The sequence below is a fragment of the Pan troglodytes genome, chromosome 3 (assembly GCF_028858775.2).
Source record: "Pan troglodytes isolate AG18354 chromosome 3, NHGRI_mPanTro3-v2.0_pri, whole genome shotgun sequence".
Lineage (NCBI taxonomy): Eukaryota > Metazoa > Chordata > Mammalia > Primates > Hominidae > Pan > Pan troglodytes.
Genome location: NC_072401.2, coordinates 27094239 through 27109907, shown reverse-complemented (window position 1 = coordinate 27109907; position 15669 = coordinate 27094239). Strand labels below are relative to the sequence as shown.

Here is a 15669-nt window from a genome sequence, read left to right as displayed (position 1 = left end):
AAAGTTCAGATGGCTGTAGATGTGTGGTGTTATCTCTGAGGCTGCTGTTCTGTTCCATTGGTCTGTATCTCTGTTTTGGTACCAGTACCATGCTCTTTTGGTTACTGTAGCCTTGTAGTACAGTTTGAAGTCAGGTAGCATGATGCCTCCAGCTTTGTTCTTTTTGTTTAGGATTATCTTGGCACTGTGGGCTCTTTTTTGGTTCCATATGAACTTTAAAGTAGTTTTTTCCAATTCTGTGAAGAAAGTCAGTGGTAGCTTGATGGGGAAGGCATTGAATCTATAAATTACTTTGGGCAGTATGGCCATTTTCACGATTTTGATTCTTCCTATCCATGAGCATGGAATGTTCTTCCATTTGTTTGTGCCTCACTTTGGGCAGTATGGCCATTTTCACGATTTTGATTCTTCCTATCCATGAGCATGGAATGTTCTTCCATTTGTTTGTCTCCTCTTTTATTTCATTGAACAGTGGTTTGTAGTTCTCCTTCAAGAGGTCCTTCACATCCCTTGTAAGTTGGATTCCTAGGTATTTTATTCTCTTTGTAGCAATTGTAAATGGGAGTTCACTCATGATTTGGCTCTCTGTCTGTTATTGGTGTATAAGAATGTTTGTGATTTTTGCACATTGATTTTGTATCCTGAGACTTTGCTGAAGTTGCTTATCAGCCTAAGGAGATTTGCGGCTGAGATGATGGGATCTTCTAAATATACAATCATGTCATCTGCAAACAGGGACAGTTTGACTTCCTCTTTTCCTAATTGAAAACCTTTATTTCTTTCTCTTGCCTGATTGCCATGGCCAGAACTTCCAACACTATGTTGAATAGGAGTGGTAAGAGAAGGTATCCCTCTCTTGTGCCAGTTTTCAAAGGGAATGCTTCCAGTTTTTGCCCATTCAGTATGATACTGGCTGTGGGTTTGTCATAAATAGCTCTTATTATTTTGAGATACGTTCCATCAATACCTAGTTTATTGAGACTTTTTAGCATGTAGGCTGTTGAATTTTGTCGAAGGCCTTTTCTGCATCTATTGAGATAATCATGTGATTTTTGTCTTTGGTTCTGTTTATGTGATGGATTATGTTTATTGATTTGCATACATTGAACCAGCCTTGCATCCCAGGGATGAAACCGACTTGATCTTCGTGGATAAGCTTTTTGATATGCTGCTGGATTTGGTTTGCCAATATTTTATTGAGAATTTTCACATCAATGTTCATCGGGGTATTGGTCTAAAATTTTCTTTTTTTGCTGTGTCTCTGCCAGGCTTTGGTATCAGGATGTCATAAAATGAGTTAAGGAAGATTCCCTCTTTTTCTATTGATTGGAATAGTTTCAGAAGGAATGGTACCAGCTCCTCTTTGTACCTCTGGTAGAATTCGGCTGTGAATCCATCTGGTCATAGACTTCTTTTGGTTGGGAGGCTATTAATTATTGCCTCAATTTCAGAGCCTGTTATTGGCCTATTCAGTGACTCAACTTCCTGGTTTGGTCTTGGGAGGGCGTATGTGTCCAGGAATTTATCCATTTCTTCCAGATTTTCTAGTTTATTTGCGCAGAGGTGTTTATAGTATTCTCTGATGGTAGTTTGTATTTCTGTGGAATCAGTGGTGATGTTCCCTTTAGCATTTTTTATTGCATCTATTTGATTCTTCTCTCTTTTCTTCTTTATTAGTTTTGCTAGCATTCTACCAATTTTGTTGATCTTTTCAAAAAACCAACTCCTGGATTCACTGATTTTTTGAAGGGTTTTTTGTGTTTCTATCTCCTTCAGTTCTGCTCTGATCTTAGTTATTTCTTGCCTTCTGCTAGCTTTTGAATGTGTTTGCTCTTGCTTCTCTAGTTCTTTTAATTGTGATGTTAGGGTGTCGATTTTAGATCTTTCCTGCTTTCTCTTGTGGGCATTTAGTGCTATAAATTTCCCCCTATGCACTGCTTTAAATGTGTCCCAGAGATTCTGGTATGTTTCTCTTTGTTCTCATTGGTTTCAAAGAGCATCTTTATTTCTGCCTTCATTTCGTTATGTACCCAGTAGTCATTCAGGAGCAAGTTGTTCAGTTTCCATGTAGTTGTGTGGTTTTGAGTAAGTTTCTTAATCCTGAGTTCTAATTTGATTGCACTGTGGTCTGAGAGACAGTTTGTTGTGATTTCTGTTCTTTTGCATTTGCTGAGGAGTGCTCTATTTCCAACTATGTGATCAATTTTGAAATAAGTGCGATGTGGTGCTGAGAAGAATGTATATTCTGTTGATTTGGGGTGGAGGGTTCTGTAGATGTCTATTAGATCAGCTTGGTGCAGAGCTGAGATCAAGTCCTGGATATCCTTGTTAACCTTCTGTCTCACTGATCTGTCTAATATTGACAGTGGGGTGTTAAAGTCTCCCATTATTGTGTGGGAGTCTAAGTCTCTTTTTAGGTATCTCAGGACTTGCTTTTTGAATCTGGGTGCTTCTGTATTGGGTGCAAATATATTTAGGATAATTAGCTCTTCTTGTTGAATTGATCCCTTACCATTATGTAATGGCCTTCTTTGTCTCTTTTGATCTTTGTTTGTTTAAAGTCTGTTTTATCAGAGACTAGGATTGCAACCCCTGCTCTTTTTTTGCTTTCCATTTGCTTGGCAGATCTTCCTCCATCCCTTTATTTTGAGCCTATGTGTGTCTCTGCATGTGAGATGAGTCTCCTGAATACAGCACACTGATAGGTCTTGACTCTTTATCCAATTTGCCAGTCTGTGTCTTTTCATTGGGGAATTTAGCCCATTGACATTTAAGGTTAATATTGTTATGTGTGGATTTGATCCTGTCATTATGATGTTAGCTGGTTATTTTGCTCATTAGTTGATGCAGTTTCTTCTTAGCATCGATGGTCTTTACAATTTGGCATGTTTTTGCAGTGGCTGGTACCAGTTGTTCCTTTCCATGTTTAGTGCTTCCCTCAGGAGCTCTTGTAAGGCAGGTCTGGTGGTGACAAAATTTCTCAGTATTTGCTTGTCTGTAAAGGATTTTATTTCTCCTTCATTTATGAAGCTTAGTTTGGCTGGATATGAAATTCTGGGTTGAAAATTCTTTTCTTTAAGAATGTTGAATATTGGCCCCCAGTCTCTTCTGGCTTGTAGGGTTTTTGCTGAGAGATCTGCTGTTAGTCTGATGGGCTTCCCTTTGTGGGTAACCCAACCTTTCTCTCTGGCTGCCCTTAACATGTTTTCCTTCATTTCAACCTTGGTGAATCTGACAGTTATGTGCCTTGGGGTTGCTCTTCTCGAGGAGTATCTTTGTGGTGTTTTCTGTATTTCCTGAATTTGAATGTTGGCCTGCCTTGCTAGATTGAGGAAGTTCTCCTGGATAATATCCTGAAGAGTGTTTTCCAGCTTGGTTCCATTCTCCCTGTCACTTTCAGGTATACCAATCAAATGTAGATTTGGTCTTTTCACATAGTCCCATATTTCTTGGAGGCTTTGTTGGTTTCTTTTTGCTCTTTTTTTCTGTAAACTTATCTTTTCACTTCATTTCATTCATTTGATCTTCAATCACTGATACCCTTTCTTCCAGTTGATCGAATCGGCTACTGAAGCTTGTACATGCATCACATAGTTCTCGTGCCATGGTTTTCAGCTCCATCAGGTCATTCAAGGTCTTCTCTATGCTGTTTATTCTAGTTAGCCATTCGTCTAATCTTTTTTCAAGGTTTTTAGCTTCCTTGTGATGGGTTCGAACATCCTTCTTTAGCTCGGAGACATGTGTTATTACCGACTTTCTGAAGCCTACTTCTGTCAGCTCGTCAAAGTCATTCTCCGTCCTGCTTTGTTCCACTGCTGGCAAGGAGCTGCGATCCTTTGGAGGAGAAGAGGCACTCTGGTTTTTAGAATTTTCAGCTTTTCTGCTCTGGTTTCTCCCCATGTTTGTGGTTTTATCTACCTTTGGTCTTTGATGATGGTGACCTACAGATGGGGTTTTGGTGTGGATGTCCTTTTTGTTGATGTTGATGCTATTCCTTTCTGTTTGTTAGTTTTCCTTCTAACAGTCAGGTCCCTCAGCTGCAGGTCTGTTGGAGTTTGCTGGAGGTCCACTCCAGATGCTGTTTGCCTGGGTTTCACCAGCGGAGGCTGCAGAACAGCAAATATTGCAGAAGAGCAAATATTGCTGCCTGATGCTTCCTCTGAAAGCTTTGTCTCAGAGGGGCACTGGCCTGTATGAGGTGTCAGTCAGCCCCTACTGGGAGGTGTCTCCAAGTTAGGCTACACGGGTGTCAGAGACCCACTTGAGGAGGCAGTCTGTCTGTTCTCAGAGCTCAAACACTGTGCTGGGAGAACCACTGCTCTCTTCGGAGCTGACAGACAGGGATGTTTTAAGTCTGCAGAAGTTGTCTGCTGCCTTTTGTTCAGCTATGCCCTGCCCCCAGAGATGGAGTCTACAGAGGCAGGCAGGCCTCGTTGAGCTGTGGTGGGCTCCACCCAGTTCGAGCTTCCCGCCACTTTGTTTACCTACTCAAGCCTCAGCTATGGCGGTTGCCCCTCCCCCAGCCAGGCTTGCCACCTCATAGTTTGATCTCGGACTAGAAGTGAGCAAGGGTCCGTGGGCATGGGACCTGCTGAGCCAGGCATGGGATATAATCTCCTGGTGTGCCGTTTGCTAAGACTGTTGGAAAACCGCAGTGTTTAGTTGGCAGTGTTCTGATTTTCCTGGTACAGTCTGTTATGGCTTCCCTTGGGTCAGAAAGGGAAATCCCCCAACCCCTTGCCCTTCCCGGGTGAGGCGATGCCCCTCCCTGCTTCGGCTCACCCTCCGTGGGCTGCACCCACTTTCTGACCAGTCCCAATGAGATGAACCAGGTGCCTCAGTTAGAAATGCAGAAATCACCCGTCTTCTGTGTTGATCACGCTGGGAGCTGCAGACTGGGCCTGTTCGTATTTGGCCATCTTGGAACCCACTTCCTACAGTTACTATTTTTTAATCAAAATTATCCTAACTGATTTACTCAATGCTAATCTTTCCATATTCCAATATATTTTCCAATGGTAATTTTCAAACACAGATCTGATCATGTCATTCTACTGCTTCAGTGACTCTGGGGCTTTTTACATGCTAATCCCTCTGCCTTGATATATTTTTACATCATCATTTATTCACATTATTCATTCATTAATATATGTGTATTTATCCAATAGAACCTACCTCAAGAAAATCCTTAGGTGCATAAACAGGTCTGAAAAGGCTTAAATCTAGAATAAGATAGATTATAAACAAAATTTCAGCTAATAATATATGAAGGCTTATTAAATAAATGTTAATCATTCTTTCACATGTTATCATACAGATAGATTAATTCAAACATTTCTTGAGAATGCATACACCGCATTAAGTACAGAGAACGTTAAAATGAAAAGACAATTTCTGCCCTTAACATCCTAGATGACATATTCTGGAAGAAATTAAGAGCATCTTATTCACAAATTGTAATTATTTATAACTGAATTGGCCAAACAATGTCAATGTAACAGAAAGGTACTATATGAGAATTCTCAATGTACTTAAAATACAAACAATGCACTTAGTGAATTCCTCTAGTTGTATTAAACTATTCCCCCTTTTGAATTCAAATAACTATATATAATAACTCTATTATGGTATTTATCTCTTACCTAGTCCCCTACATGTATTTTTAGCAGTGGTAAAGGAAGGGGAGGAGGAAGGGTTATGTACATGTCTGTCTATACAATTATAGGCATCTATCATAGTAAATGAAATATAGTTGTTATTCATTTTATATTTACAAAATTGACTAGATTTTAAATATTAAAATGAACAAAAATAAATTCTTTAAAACATTTTAAAGTCTTCAAACGTATTTTTCACTATTTATCCTATTTTTAACAACCCAATATAATTAAGCTTGCACAATATTTACCTTAATTAAAAGACAAGAATCTCAAAAATCCACTGGATAATTTATAATTTTATAAAAATGTTTTTAAAGGCTGCCTTAAAAAAGGATAAATAAGGCCAGGCACAGTGGCTCACACCTGTAATCCCAGCACTTTGGGAGGCTCTGGTGGGAGGATGGGAGGATTACTTGAGGCCAGGAGTTCAACAGAGAGAGCCAGGGCAACATAGCAAAACCCCATCTCTACAAAAAATAAAAAAATTAGCCAGGCATGGTGGTGTGTGCCTGTAGTCTTAGCTACTCAGGAGGCTGAGGTGAAAGGACCCTCTGAGCCCAGGAGCTTGAGGTTAAAGTGAGCTGTGATCATGCTACTGTACTCCAGCACAGGTAACAGAGCAAGAACCTGTCTCTAAAAACACAAACAAACAAAAAGCTGCTCCTGATGTCTGTATTTATTAGTTGCATGTGGTGTCTGGGAGTTTGAGTAGGTCAGTCTAATTCTGGTTTTCCAGATGATAGAAAATTAATGAGAAGGAAAATTGCAATCTTCCCAAAAGAATTGTTAATTATGTTATTTTGGATCCACAGTTAAGAAGGCAATTATTTTTCCACTACTACATTCAGAAAAAATTGTTCACATACCTGGTTCATCAGTTCCCATTTCATTCCATTTATTAAGAAGTTCTTTCTGTTCTCCAACTGGCCTCTGGAAAAGGTAATTTTGAAACTGGTTTCATTTCATTTTTTGAAGTCTAGCAATACAACTAAAAACAAGAATCAATAACTTATTTAATAGCTAAATAAATGATCATAACAGTATAATTTCATTAAACATGTTGAATTTGGGGGGTAACTGCATTTAAATTATTATTTAACTATTATGTTATATCTAGTCTCAATGGCTTATTTAGAACATGGTGCTAATGAGTCCAATAAAAGAAGGTAAGTGATCTGTACTGGCCAGTAAATTTCACAAAGAAAAACTGCTCCTCAGCCACATACTACATCTCTTACCCCCATTCAGCAGTCTCAGAAAAGCATCACAAGGGGGACTGGCCAAGAGAGTGTGACTAAGAGTCAGTAGCATCATCTTCCTATAAGAAAGGCAGTATATTATACAATACTACATATTTAGACAGTTTTTAATATAAATGTATCCCTTTTTAAACACCATCCTTCTGGTGCCTTCAGTAATTTTTCCTTGGATATTATCCAAAGTATACCTACTACATCCTGTCCAACAACAGGGAATAAATAGCAGGTAGGGAGAATGAAGTAAAGGGAAACTGACTCTCTCCTACTTGTGAGCAGCTACAAAGAAAACAGAACATCCCTCAAGTGTTTTTTCTTTTCTTTCTCCTCTTTTCTCCTCAATGCCCAGAGTAACATAAATGTTGAGTATTAGATCTAAATAGAATTCCAGTTCTACAGAGAGATGACAAATTATCCTTTTCGTTTCCTATGTTAATACCGAAAGATGGTACCGTATTACCTATTACAAGATCACAGTATGCCTGAACTCTATCTGTCATTCAAGGAATATGACTGTTGTGCTAATTAGCCAAAAGGTAAGGAGACTAAAGGTAATTAAAATCTTTAAAGCATATTCCTAATCTTTACAGCCAAATGTCTAACTCATCTGTACTACAGATTCATATTTCTATTTATTTGCTAAGATACAGGTTTGTTATAATAATTATTATAGCATACAAAATATAAATCCATATAGAATATACCCACATAATTGGCCTTTTACAGATTTTTGTTTCAAACCAAGGTGATATACTAGTAAAAATACATAAATAGGCCGGGCACAGTGGCTCACATCTGTAATCCCAGCACTTTGGGAGGCCAAGGTGGGCGGATCATGATGTCAGGAGATCGAGACCCTCCTGACTAACACAGTGAAACCCCGTCTCTATCAAAAATAAAAAAAAATTAGCCAGACCTGGTGGCGGGTGCCTGTAGTCCCAGCTACTTGGAGGCTGAGGCAGGAGAATTGCTTGAACCCAGGAGGCGGAGGTTGCAGTGAGCCGAGATCGCGCCACTGCACTCCAGCCTGGGTGACAGAGCAAGACTCTGTCTCTAAATAAATAAATAAATAAATGTGCCTAACAGTTATATAACTTCATGATACTTTCTAGTATTTGATTCACAATGAAGTACTTAAACAGAAAAATGTTTAAAAGTACCTTTCGTGCCAGTGGGATACTCAGTTCAGTGCACATACTATTTAAACTCTTCAAAATTCTTTTTTCCCAACTTCCCTGAAACATAAAAAACAATCAATTATCTTTTCCAGTAACAATACTAAAACTAATAAAAAAATTAAAGATATTACAAATTATATAGAAATGGTAAGGCTGGTTGAGATTGGTTATCCTTATTTATTAGTCCACTTAACAAATACTGACTATCGCCTACTATATGCCAGATACTATCCTTTGTGCTATGAATTAAGCAGTGAATAACAGAAAGCCTCAGTCCTCAAATAACTGATATTTTAGTTGAGGATGGGAATGAGGACAGATTTTTTAAAATGTCAAGAAGTCATATGGTAATAAACATTATATGGAAAATATCAGATAAAAAGATAAGTTAAATTTAAGTATTTTATAAATGTTTAATACTTAGGAATCTCATTAATGACCTAGTAAAAGGTAAAAATGTACAGAAATTATTACATTGTAATTTTTCCAAAAATGAAATTTTACCCCTAAATACATCAGCATGCATATTCTTAGAATAAGGACATTTTCCAACATATCACAATATCATTATCATACCTAAGAAAATTAATATTTCATGATGTCATACTTAGTCCATATATACTCAAATTTTCCAGTTGTCTCCAAAATATCTTTTATAGTTTTTTAAAATCTGGGATCCATTCAAAATTCATGCATTACATTTCATTGGTTGTTATGTCTCTGTCTTTCAGAGCAGTTTAATCCAGAATCTCTCTATTCTTCTTTTTTTTTTTTTTTTTAATGATACTGACTTTCTTGAAAGGTCCAGGCCAGTTATCTCTTAGAATGTGTCACAATCTAGACTTGTCTCACTATTTTTCATAGTATTGATTACCTTCTTCATTATCTCTTCTATTTCTTATAACATGGAAATTAAGTTTTAATAGTCCTAGGTTTGATCATCCATAAATACCATATTTTAATATAATATTCTTTTCAATGACAAGCTAAAATGCCATATGATGTTTTTTGTCTTTTTACTAAATGTGCCTACAGACCACTTCTGGCTCACTGAAACCAAAATAAAACAATACCAAAGTCCCAAAATTCAGACCTAATAAGGAAAGAAGGAGAGAACGGTATATTACTCATAAAGAACAATTAATAATCAATAATCAATTAATGAAAGTGGAATAATAACAACAGTTCCCTTATATGGCTGTTACAAAGATTAAAGATGTTAATACATGTAAACTGACTCAAACAGTGGCATAATATGATAATTATCATTCAATAAGTGATGGCTTTTACTACAGCTATCATTATTCATAGCTTCTTCAATACACACATTCAAATACATTAGTCTTTATCTGAAATTTGCTCTCCAAGCTCAACTCCCACCTCCAACATTCTTATTCTTGTCTAAATAAATCTTATTCACCTTTTAGGTATCAGCTTAAATATCCCTTCCTCCATTAAAACTTTTCTCACCTGGTCCCCAACCAAGATAGCATTAGGTGACTTTGCTTATGGGCTTTCATAACACCCTGTCCTCCACCTATCATGGTACAAATCACACTGTGTCTAGCACATAATAAATGCTCAATAATTAAACATATTTCTACCCTAAGTAATGTTGCAAGTATTTTAAAAAATTTTAATGCAATGGCCCAAGCAGTGACTGAACAGAAAAAATTCTTCTGAATAAATATCGAGCTATGTGAAATGTATAAAGTTCAGTTTACTACATTTATAGAAATAGATTTTCAAGAATAAAAGCATACTCAATACATTACATGAAATAGCTCCCAAATTAACTCTATTTATTGGCTTATTTTAATTCTCTCCTTAACTATAAATAATTCTCTTAGATCCCAGACTTATTTGGTACCTCTTATTTGGGTACATTGTTAATGAGCAAACATTAATTATAATGATACAACCTACCTTCCACATTCAATATCTTTACACCCACCTTATTTAGATAAATGTCATTCACCTTTCTGATGTCAGATTAAGTATCATTTCCTCTAACAAGCCTTCTGTTACCTGCTGCCTCCCACCCCAAATGGTGGAGGAAACAGGTAAGAAAAAGCTTATTAAAAAATACTTCTAATTAAATGATCACAATAAAATAAAATTTGCATACATATTAAAAATCCAATCCCTGGATTTTTATTTATCCTATTATAAGGAACCAAATTGCTAGCTATTAAATTATGGTTACAAATATTCTCATTTTCAATCACTCATGCAAACAGCTCTAGAATTGATAAAAAGGCATTAACTCTCAGACATAAAAACAAAATTAAAGTTATTAAATACAATAGACATTAATGTGCAGCTCATAATATACAGAGTTGGCACTTGAACAACATAGGCTTGAACTGTATGGGTTTATTTATATTTAAATTCTTTCCAATAAATATATTGGAAAAAATTCTGGAGATCAGCAACAACTTCAAAAAACCTCACAGACAAACCATATAGCCTAGACATATTGAAAATTTTAAGAAAAAGTTGGGTTTGTTCTGAATGCATAAAATATATGTAGATACTAGTAGTCTATTTTATCATTTCCTACCATAAAGTATACACAAAACTATTATAAAAAGTTAAGTTTTATTAAAAACGTATATATACTTTCAGACTATACATGGTACCATTTGAAGTTGAGAGAAATATGAACAAACATAAAGACGCAGTATTCAATCACAACTGCATAAAATTAACTGTAGCACATACTATATTACTGTAACAATTTTGTAGCCACCTCCTCTTGCTATTGAATTCACAGTGAATTCAAGTGCTGTGAGTATCTGCTTGAAACCCTGGGTGATGCTAATCATCTCCATGTGAGCAGTTCCACAGGCCTGTAAATTGTGTATTGCAGTAAAAAGTGATCTCTCGCAGTCTCACATTTTTTTATTGTGTTGAGCACAATATTGTCCCTGAATAATGCCATGGGACCCATACAAAAAGCCACTAGTGATGCTAGAAATGCTCCCAAGAAGAAAAGTCATGACATTGCAAGAAAACATTGAATTGCTTGATATGTACGGAAGATTGAGGTCTGCAGCTGCAGTTGCCCATCACTTCAAGAGAAATGAATCCAGCATAAGGACCATTGTAAAAAAAGAAAAGGAAATTCATGAAGCCATGGCTGTAGCTATACCACCAGAGGTGAAAATCTTGCATTTTTTTTTTTTGCAAAATACTCTTTTATCTAGCATTGAAAATACAGCTTTTATGTGGGTGCAGGGTTACTAAAGGCATACCCATAGACTCCAAATATGATTTGAGAAAAAGTGAAGTCATTACATGACAATTTAAAGCAAAAGAAAGGTAAAGGATCTAAAGCTGGAGGATTTAATCCCAGCCAAGGATGGTTTGACATTTTCAAAATCAGTTTGGCTTAAAAATGTCAAGATAACAAAAGAAGTAGCTTCTGCTGACCAAGAGGCAGAAGATGAGTTCCCGATGCCATTAAAATCATTGAGGAAAAAGGATATCTGGCTGAACGGGTTTTTAATGCAGAAGAGAGTGCCTTATTCTAAGGGGGAAAAATTGCCACATAGGACTTTCATTAGTAAGTAAGAGAAGCAAGTACCAGGATTTAAGGCAAGAAGAAATAGGCTAATTCTACCATTTTTTGTAAATGCAGTTGGGTTTAGGAACAGGACTGCCGTTATCTGTAAAGCTGCTACCCCCTGAGCCTTGAAGGGAAAAGATAAACACCAATTGCCAGGCTTTCGGTTTTAAAACAAGAAGGCCTGGACAACAAGAACCCTTTTTCTGGATTGGTTCAGTTTATGCTTTTTCCCTGATGTCAGGAAGTACCTTGTCAGTAAAGGACTGTTTTTAAAGCTGTTTTGATATTGGACAATGCCCTTCGCCTCGCAGAACACCACGAGTTCAACACAGAAGATATCAAATTGGTCTACTTACCCTCAAACACAACGTCTCTAATTCAGCCTCTTGGTCTGGGTCATAGGGACCTTTAAGGCTCATTATATACAGCACCCTATGGAAAAGATTTGCCAATGCTATGGAAGAGAAACCCAATACAGAGATCATCATGAAAGTCTGGAAGACTTATACCATTGAAGACACCATTGTTGTTACGGAAAAAGCTGTGAAAGCCATCAAGCCCAAAGCAGTAAATTCCTGCTAGAGAAAACTGTTTCCAGATGTTGTACAGACTTCACAGGATTTACAAGAGAGTCAATCAAGGAAATAATGAAAGAGATTATAGATATGACCAAAAAAGGTTGGGAGTGAAGGGTTGCAAGATAGAGATTTTAGAGAAATTCAAAAGCTAATAGACACCACACCAGAGGAAGTTAATTAAAAACAACTTGATGGAGATGACTGCTTCCAGACCACTGTCAGATAATGAGGAAGAACACGTAGAAGAAGTGGTGCCAAAAAACAAATTGACATTAGACAATCTGGCAGAAGAGTTCTGATTATTCAAGACTGCTTTTGACTTCAGTGTCCATATCATAGAAGGTTCCATTTTGCAACATGGACCCTTGAAACTAAAGCAAACAGTGAAAGAGGACTGGAACCATATAGAAATATTTTTAGAAAAATGAAAAAGTAAAAATGTCAGGTGGGAGTTACAATGTATTTCTGTAAAACTGCACCAAGTGTGCCTGCCTCTCCTGTATCCCTTCCACCTCCTCTACCTCTTTTGCCTCTGCCAGGCAAGACAGCAAGACCAACCCTTCCTCTTCCTCCTCCTCCTCAGCCTACTCAATGTGAAGATGATTTATGATCATTTATGATGAAGATATTTATGATGATCTACTCCCACTTAATAAATAATAAGTATATTTTTCTTACTTATGATTTTCTTCATATTTTCCTTTCTCTAGCATTCTTTATTGTAAGAATATAGTATATAATATATATAACATATAAAATATGTGTTAATCCACTTAATGTTATCAGTGAGGTTTCTGGTCAACAGTAGGCTATTAGTACTTAAGTTTTGGGGGAGTCAAAAGTTATATGTGAATTTTTGACTGCATGAAGGGTCAGCACCCCTAAACCCCACATTGTTTAAGGGTCAGCTGTACTGTACAAATTTTCAAGACTGCAATACACAATTTTAAAACAGCATAAAACTTACTAAAAATTCAAACATGAAGGCCATTCAAAATAGAAAGATAACTTTTGGAATGACACCTAGACAAGATGTTGAATATTTGTTAAATTATCCTTTAAATAATTATTTTGGCAAAAACTGCTCATTCAGGTATTTTCTGTAAAGTGATGAATCACAGTTCTCCAAATATAGATATCCCATTGTATCAAGAATTTCAATTTACCAACTCTAAATTTAACATTAGATGTAATATATAGAGAAAACAGTCAAGAGAAAAAGTTACACAGAAAAGAAATTAGACATATAAGAAAGTATTCTCAATGGAAAGAGTTGATGAAACACAACTATGTGATTTACATGTGTTTATGTATGTTATTTTACTAACCTATAAGATGTGTGTCATTACTATCATTTTACAAATGAGGAAACTTAAAAAGTAACACATGAAAGCACAATGAGAAAGACTGTTAAGAATGTAAGAAGTGCTGATTAAAACTTATTTGATTACCATTTTTTTCTGAGCTACACAATTAAAGCAGGAACTTAGAAATGACCCGGAACAGAGAAATACTATGACTAAACATTGAGGAAAGAAAAGAGTATGTCCAATTCAGAAAAGTGGGGTTTTTTAATAACTAGAACAGGGGAAAATGAGGTATATTATCTGAGTTTTTACATGATGAAAATACATTGATTTAGCAAATATTTATTAGCCACCTATTAAATACATGCCACTAAAGATGAATAAAACAGCATTCCTGTCACTAAGCAACACATCACTTTTGTGGTGGAAGTCAGGAGGATAAGACAGATATACAAATAATATGGGACAGAGATAGTTTGCAAAAAGTTCATAAGATCTGTATCAGTCCATATGTCATAAACTACAGAAAAAACATGAAAGAATGAGCAAACAGAAAAGCTAGATATGGCTAAACTTGAACATTGTCAATTGAACATATACCACTTCCTTGAAAATCCTAAACATAAGGAAAGAAAAGTGACCCCAGTTGCTGGCCATGTCTATCCTCTGTCGCATATCTATAACACTATGTCAAGGTGGAGAGGTCTTTTCCAAGGTATCTCTTGCAAGAACTTCAGTCAGATGGTAAGTGAAGTCATTTCCATTGAAATCTTGGATGGTCAAAGGAGTCAGTTCCACAGTTATCAGAAACAGGAATAGAATTTCCTGACAATGAGGGGAAATCCAAGATGAAGAAGCAAGCAGCTGCTTTCAAGCTTGGCCATCCTTTAGGTTTCCTCAAGAACTCTAATCTTAATTAAGTGGTATCCATTCATTCCTTTATTCACTCGCTGACTCACTGACTAATATATTAATATACTGAATGCTGTCTATGTGCCAAGCACAAAACGAGGACCAGTGAGTAAATGTAGTAAGGAGCAGATGATCATTTAATATTAAAAAAGACACTTTGCAACAAGTAGAAATATTTACCTCAAATATAACTTAACTCAGTGAAATTATGAGCTCCTTGTTTCCAGAAGTCCTGGAGCAAAAGGAGATGAGAAGTGAACACTTGCCAGAGTTTGGACTGGATAAACTTGAGGTCCACTCTAGCTCCAGTTTTATAGACACAATTTTTCTCAGGTCCTATTCGTGGAGGTGGATAATTAGGCCCTAAGTCTTAGAAGAAATGCCAAAAAAAAAAATCATGATTATGCCTGTGCTATTATATAATAATTTCAATGTACATTTAGCACCCCAAAATAAATAAATAGATGGTTTCTACCCAAAAGACTTACAAAATAAATTCAAAGCTTTCATGTTATTCAAAAGGAAAGTGAATGGTTTTTAACATCTAAAATGTTCAGTTAGGAAGACATCTACCTTTTACCCAAACCTATATCCTCTCTAAATGAAATTATTGCTGCCTTCAAGTAAATTTCCCTAATAATTGGAATCTATGGTATTGACTCAAAGGATTTCAGGAGTTTCATAAATAAAGCAATTTCTAATTATGAGAAGCAAAAAATTTATAAAAGATTCATGATCATACTAATTTTTAAAATTAGTATAGCATTACTACTTTTTAATAACAATGAAGGTAAATAAAATGACTTTTAAACCATATATTAAACAAATAGCACGTAAAAAAAACAATGAAATTACAAAATCTGAAAACTATTTTCTTCACTCTGACAAAAAAAACTAATTATAACCCAGCTATCTAATAGAAAAACATTTTAGTAATTCTTCTCTGATAATAAAAATAATACATCAAACAAAAACAACCAATATTAATATATTTTCTTTCATTTTTCTATGCATGTATATGTGTGTAATTGAGACATAAAAACACATATATTTTGGATTAAAGTGAAATTATGTTGTTTTATATTTTGCTTTCTCCATATAAGATTATAATGTATGCCTTTTCCTATTCATTATAATTCTTCAAAAATGGACATTTTTGATGCCTATGTAACATTGTTTCTTTTGGAAACAGCATGTCATATTTAAG

General features: G+C 35.9%; 1 protein-coding gene across 18 annotated transcripts in view; it reads right to left on the bottom strand.

Moving 5' to 3' along the window:
• Positions 1-15669, bottom strand: part of TBC1D19 (TBC1 domain family member 19) — a 185504-nt gene that overhangs the window by 124254 nt on the left and 45581 nt on the right. For 16 of the 18 annotated variants that reach the window (XR_010156505.1, XR_010156508.1, XR_010156501.1 and 13 more), the window contains 3 exons: positions 8077-8151; positions 6527-6590; positions 5176-5222 (listed from right to left, as the gene is read on the bottom strand). Coding sequence is in view for 6 of the 18 variants with exons in the window: in XM_063809445.1 (XP_063665515.1) it covers positions 5176-5222; positions 6527-6590; positions 8077-8151 (186 nt within the window). In the remaining 12 variants the exon portion in view is untranslated. Of the gene's footprint in view, positions 1-5175; positions 5223-6526; positions 6591-8076; positions 8152-14642; positions 14832-15669 lie in introns of all 18 variants that reach the window. The other 2 variants (XR_010156504.1, XR_010156507.1) reach the window with 1 other exon arrangement.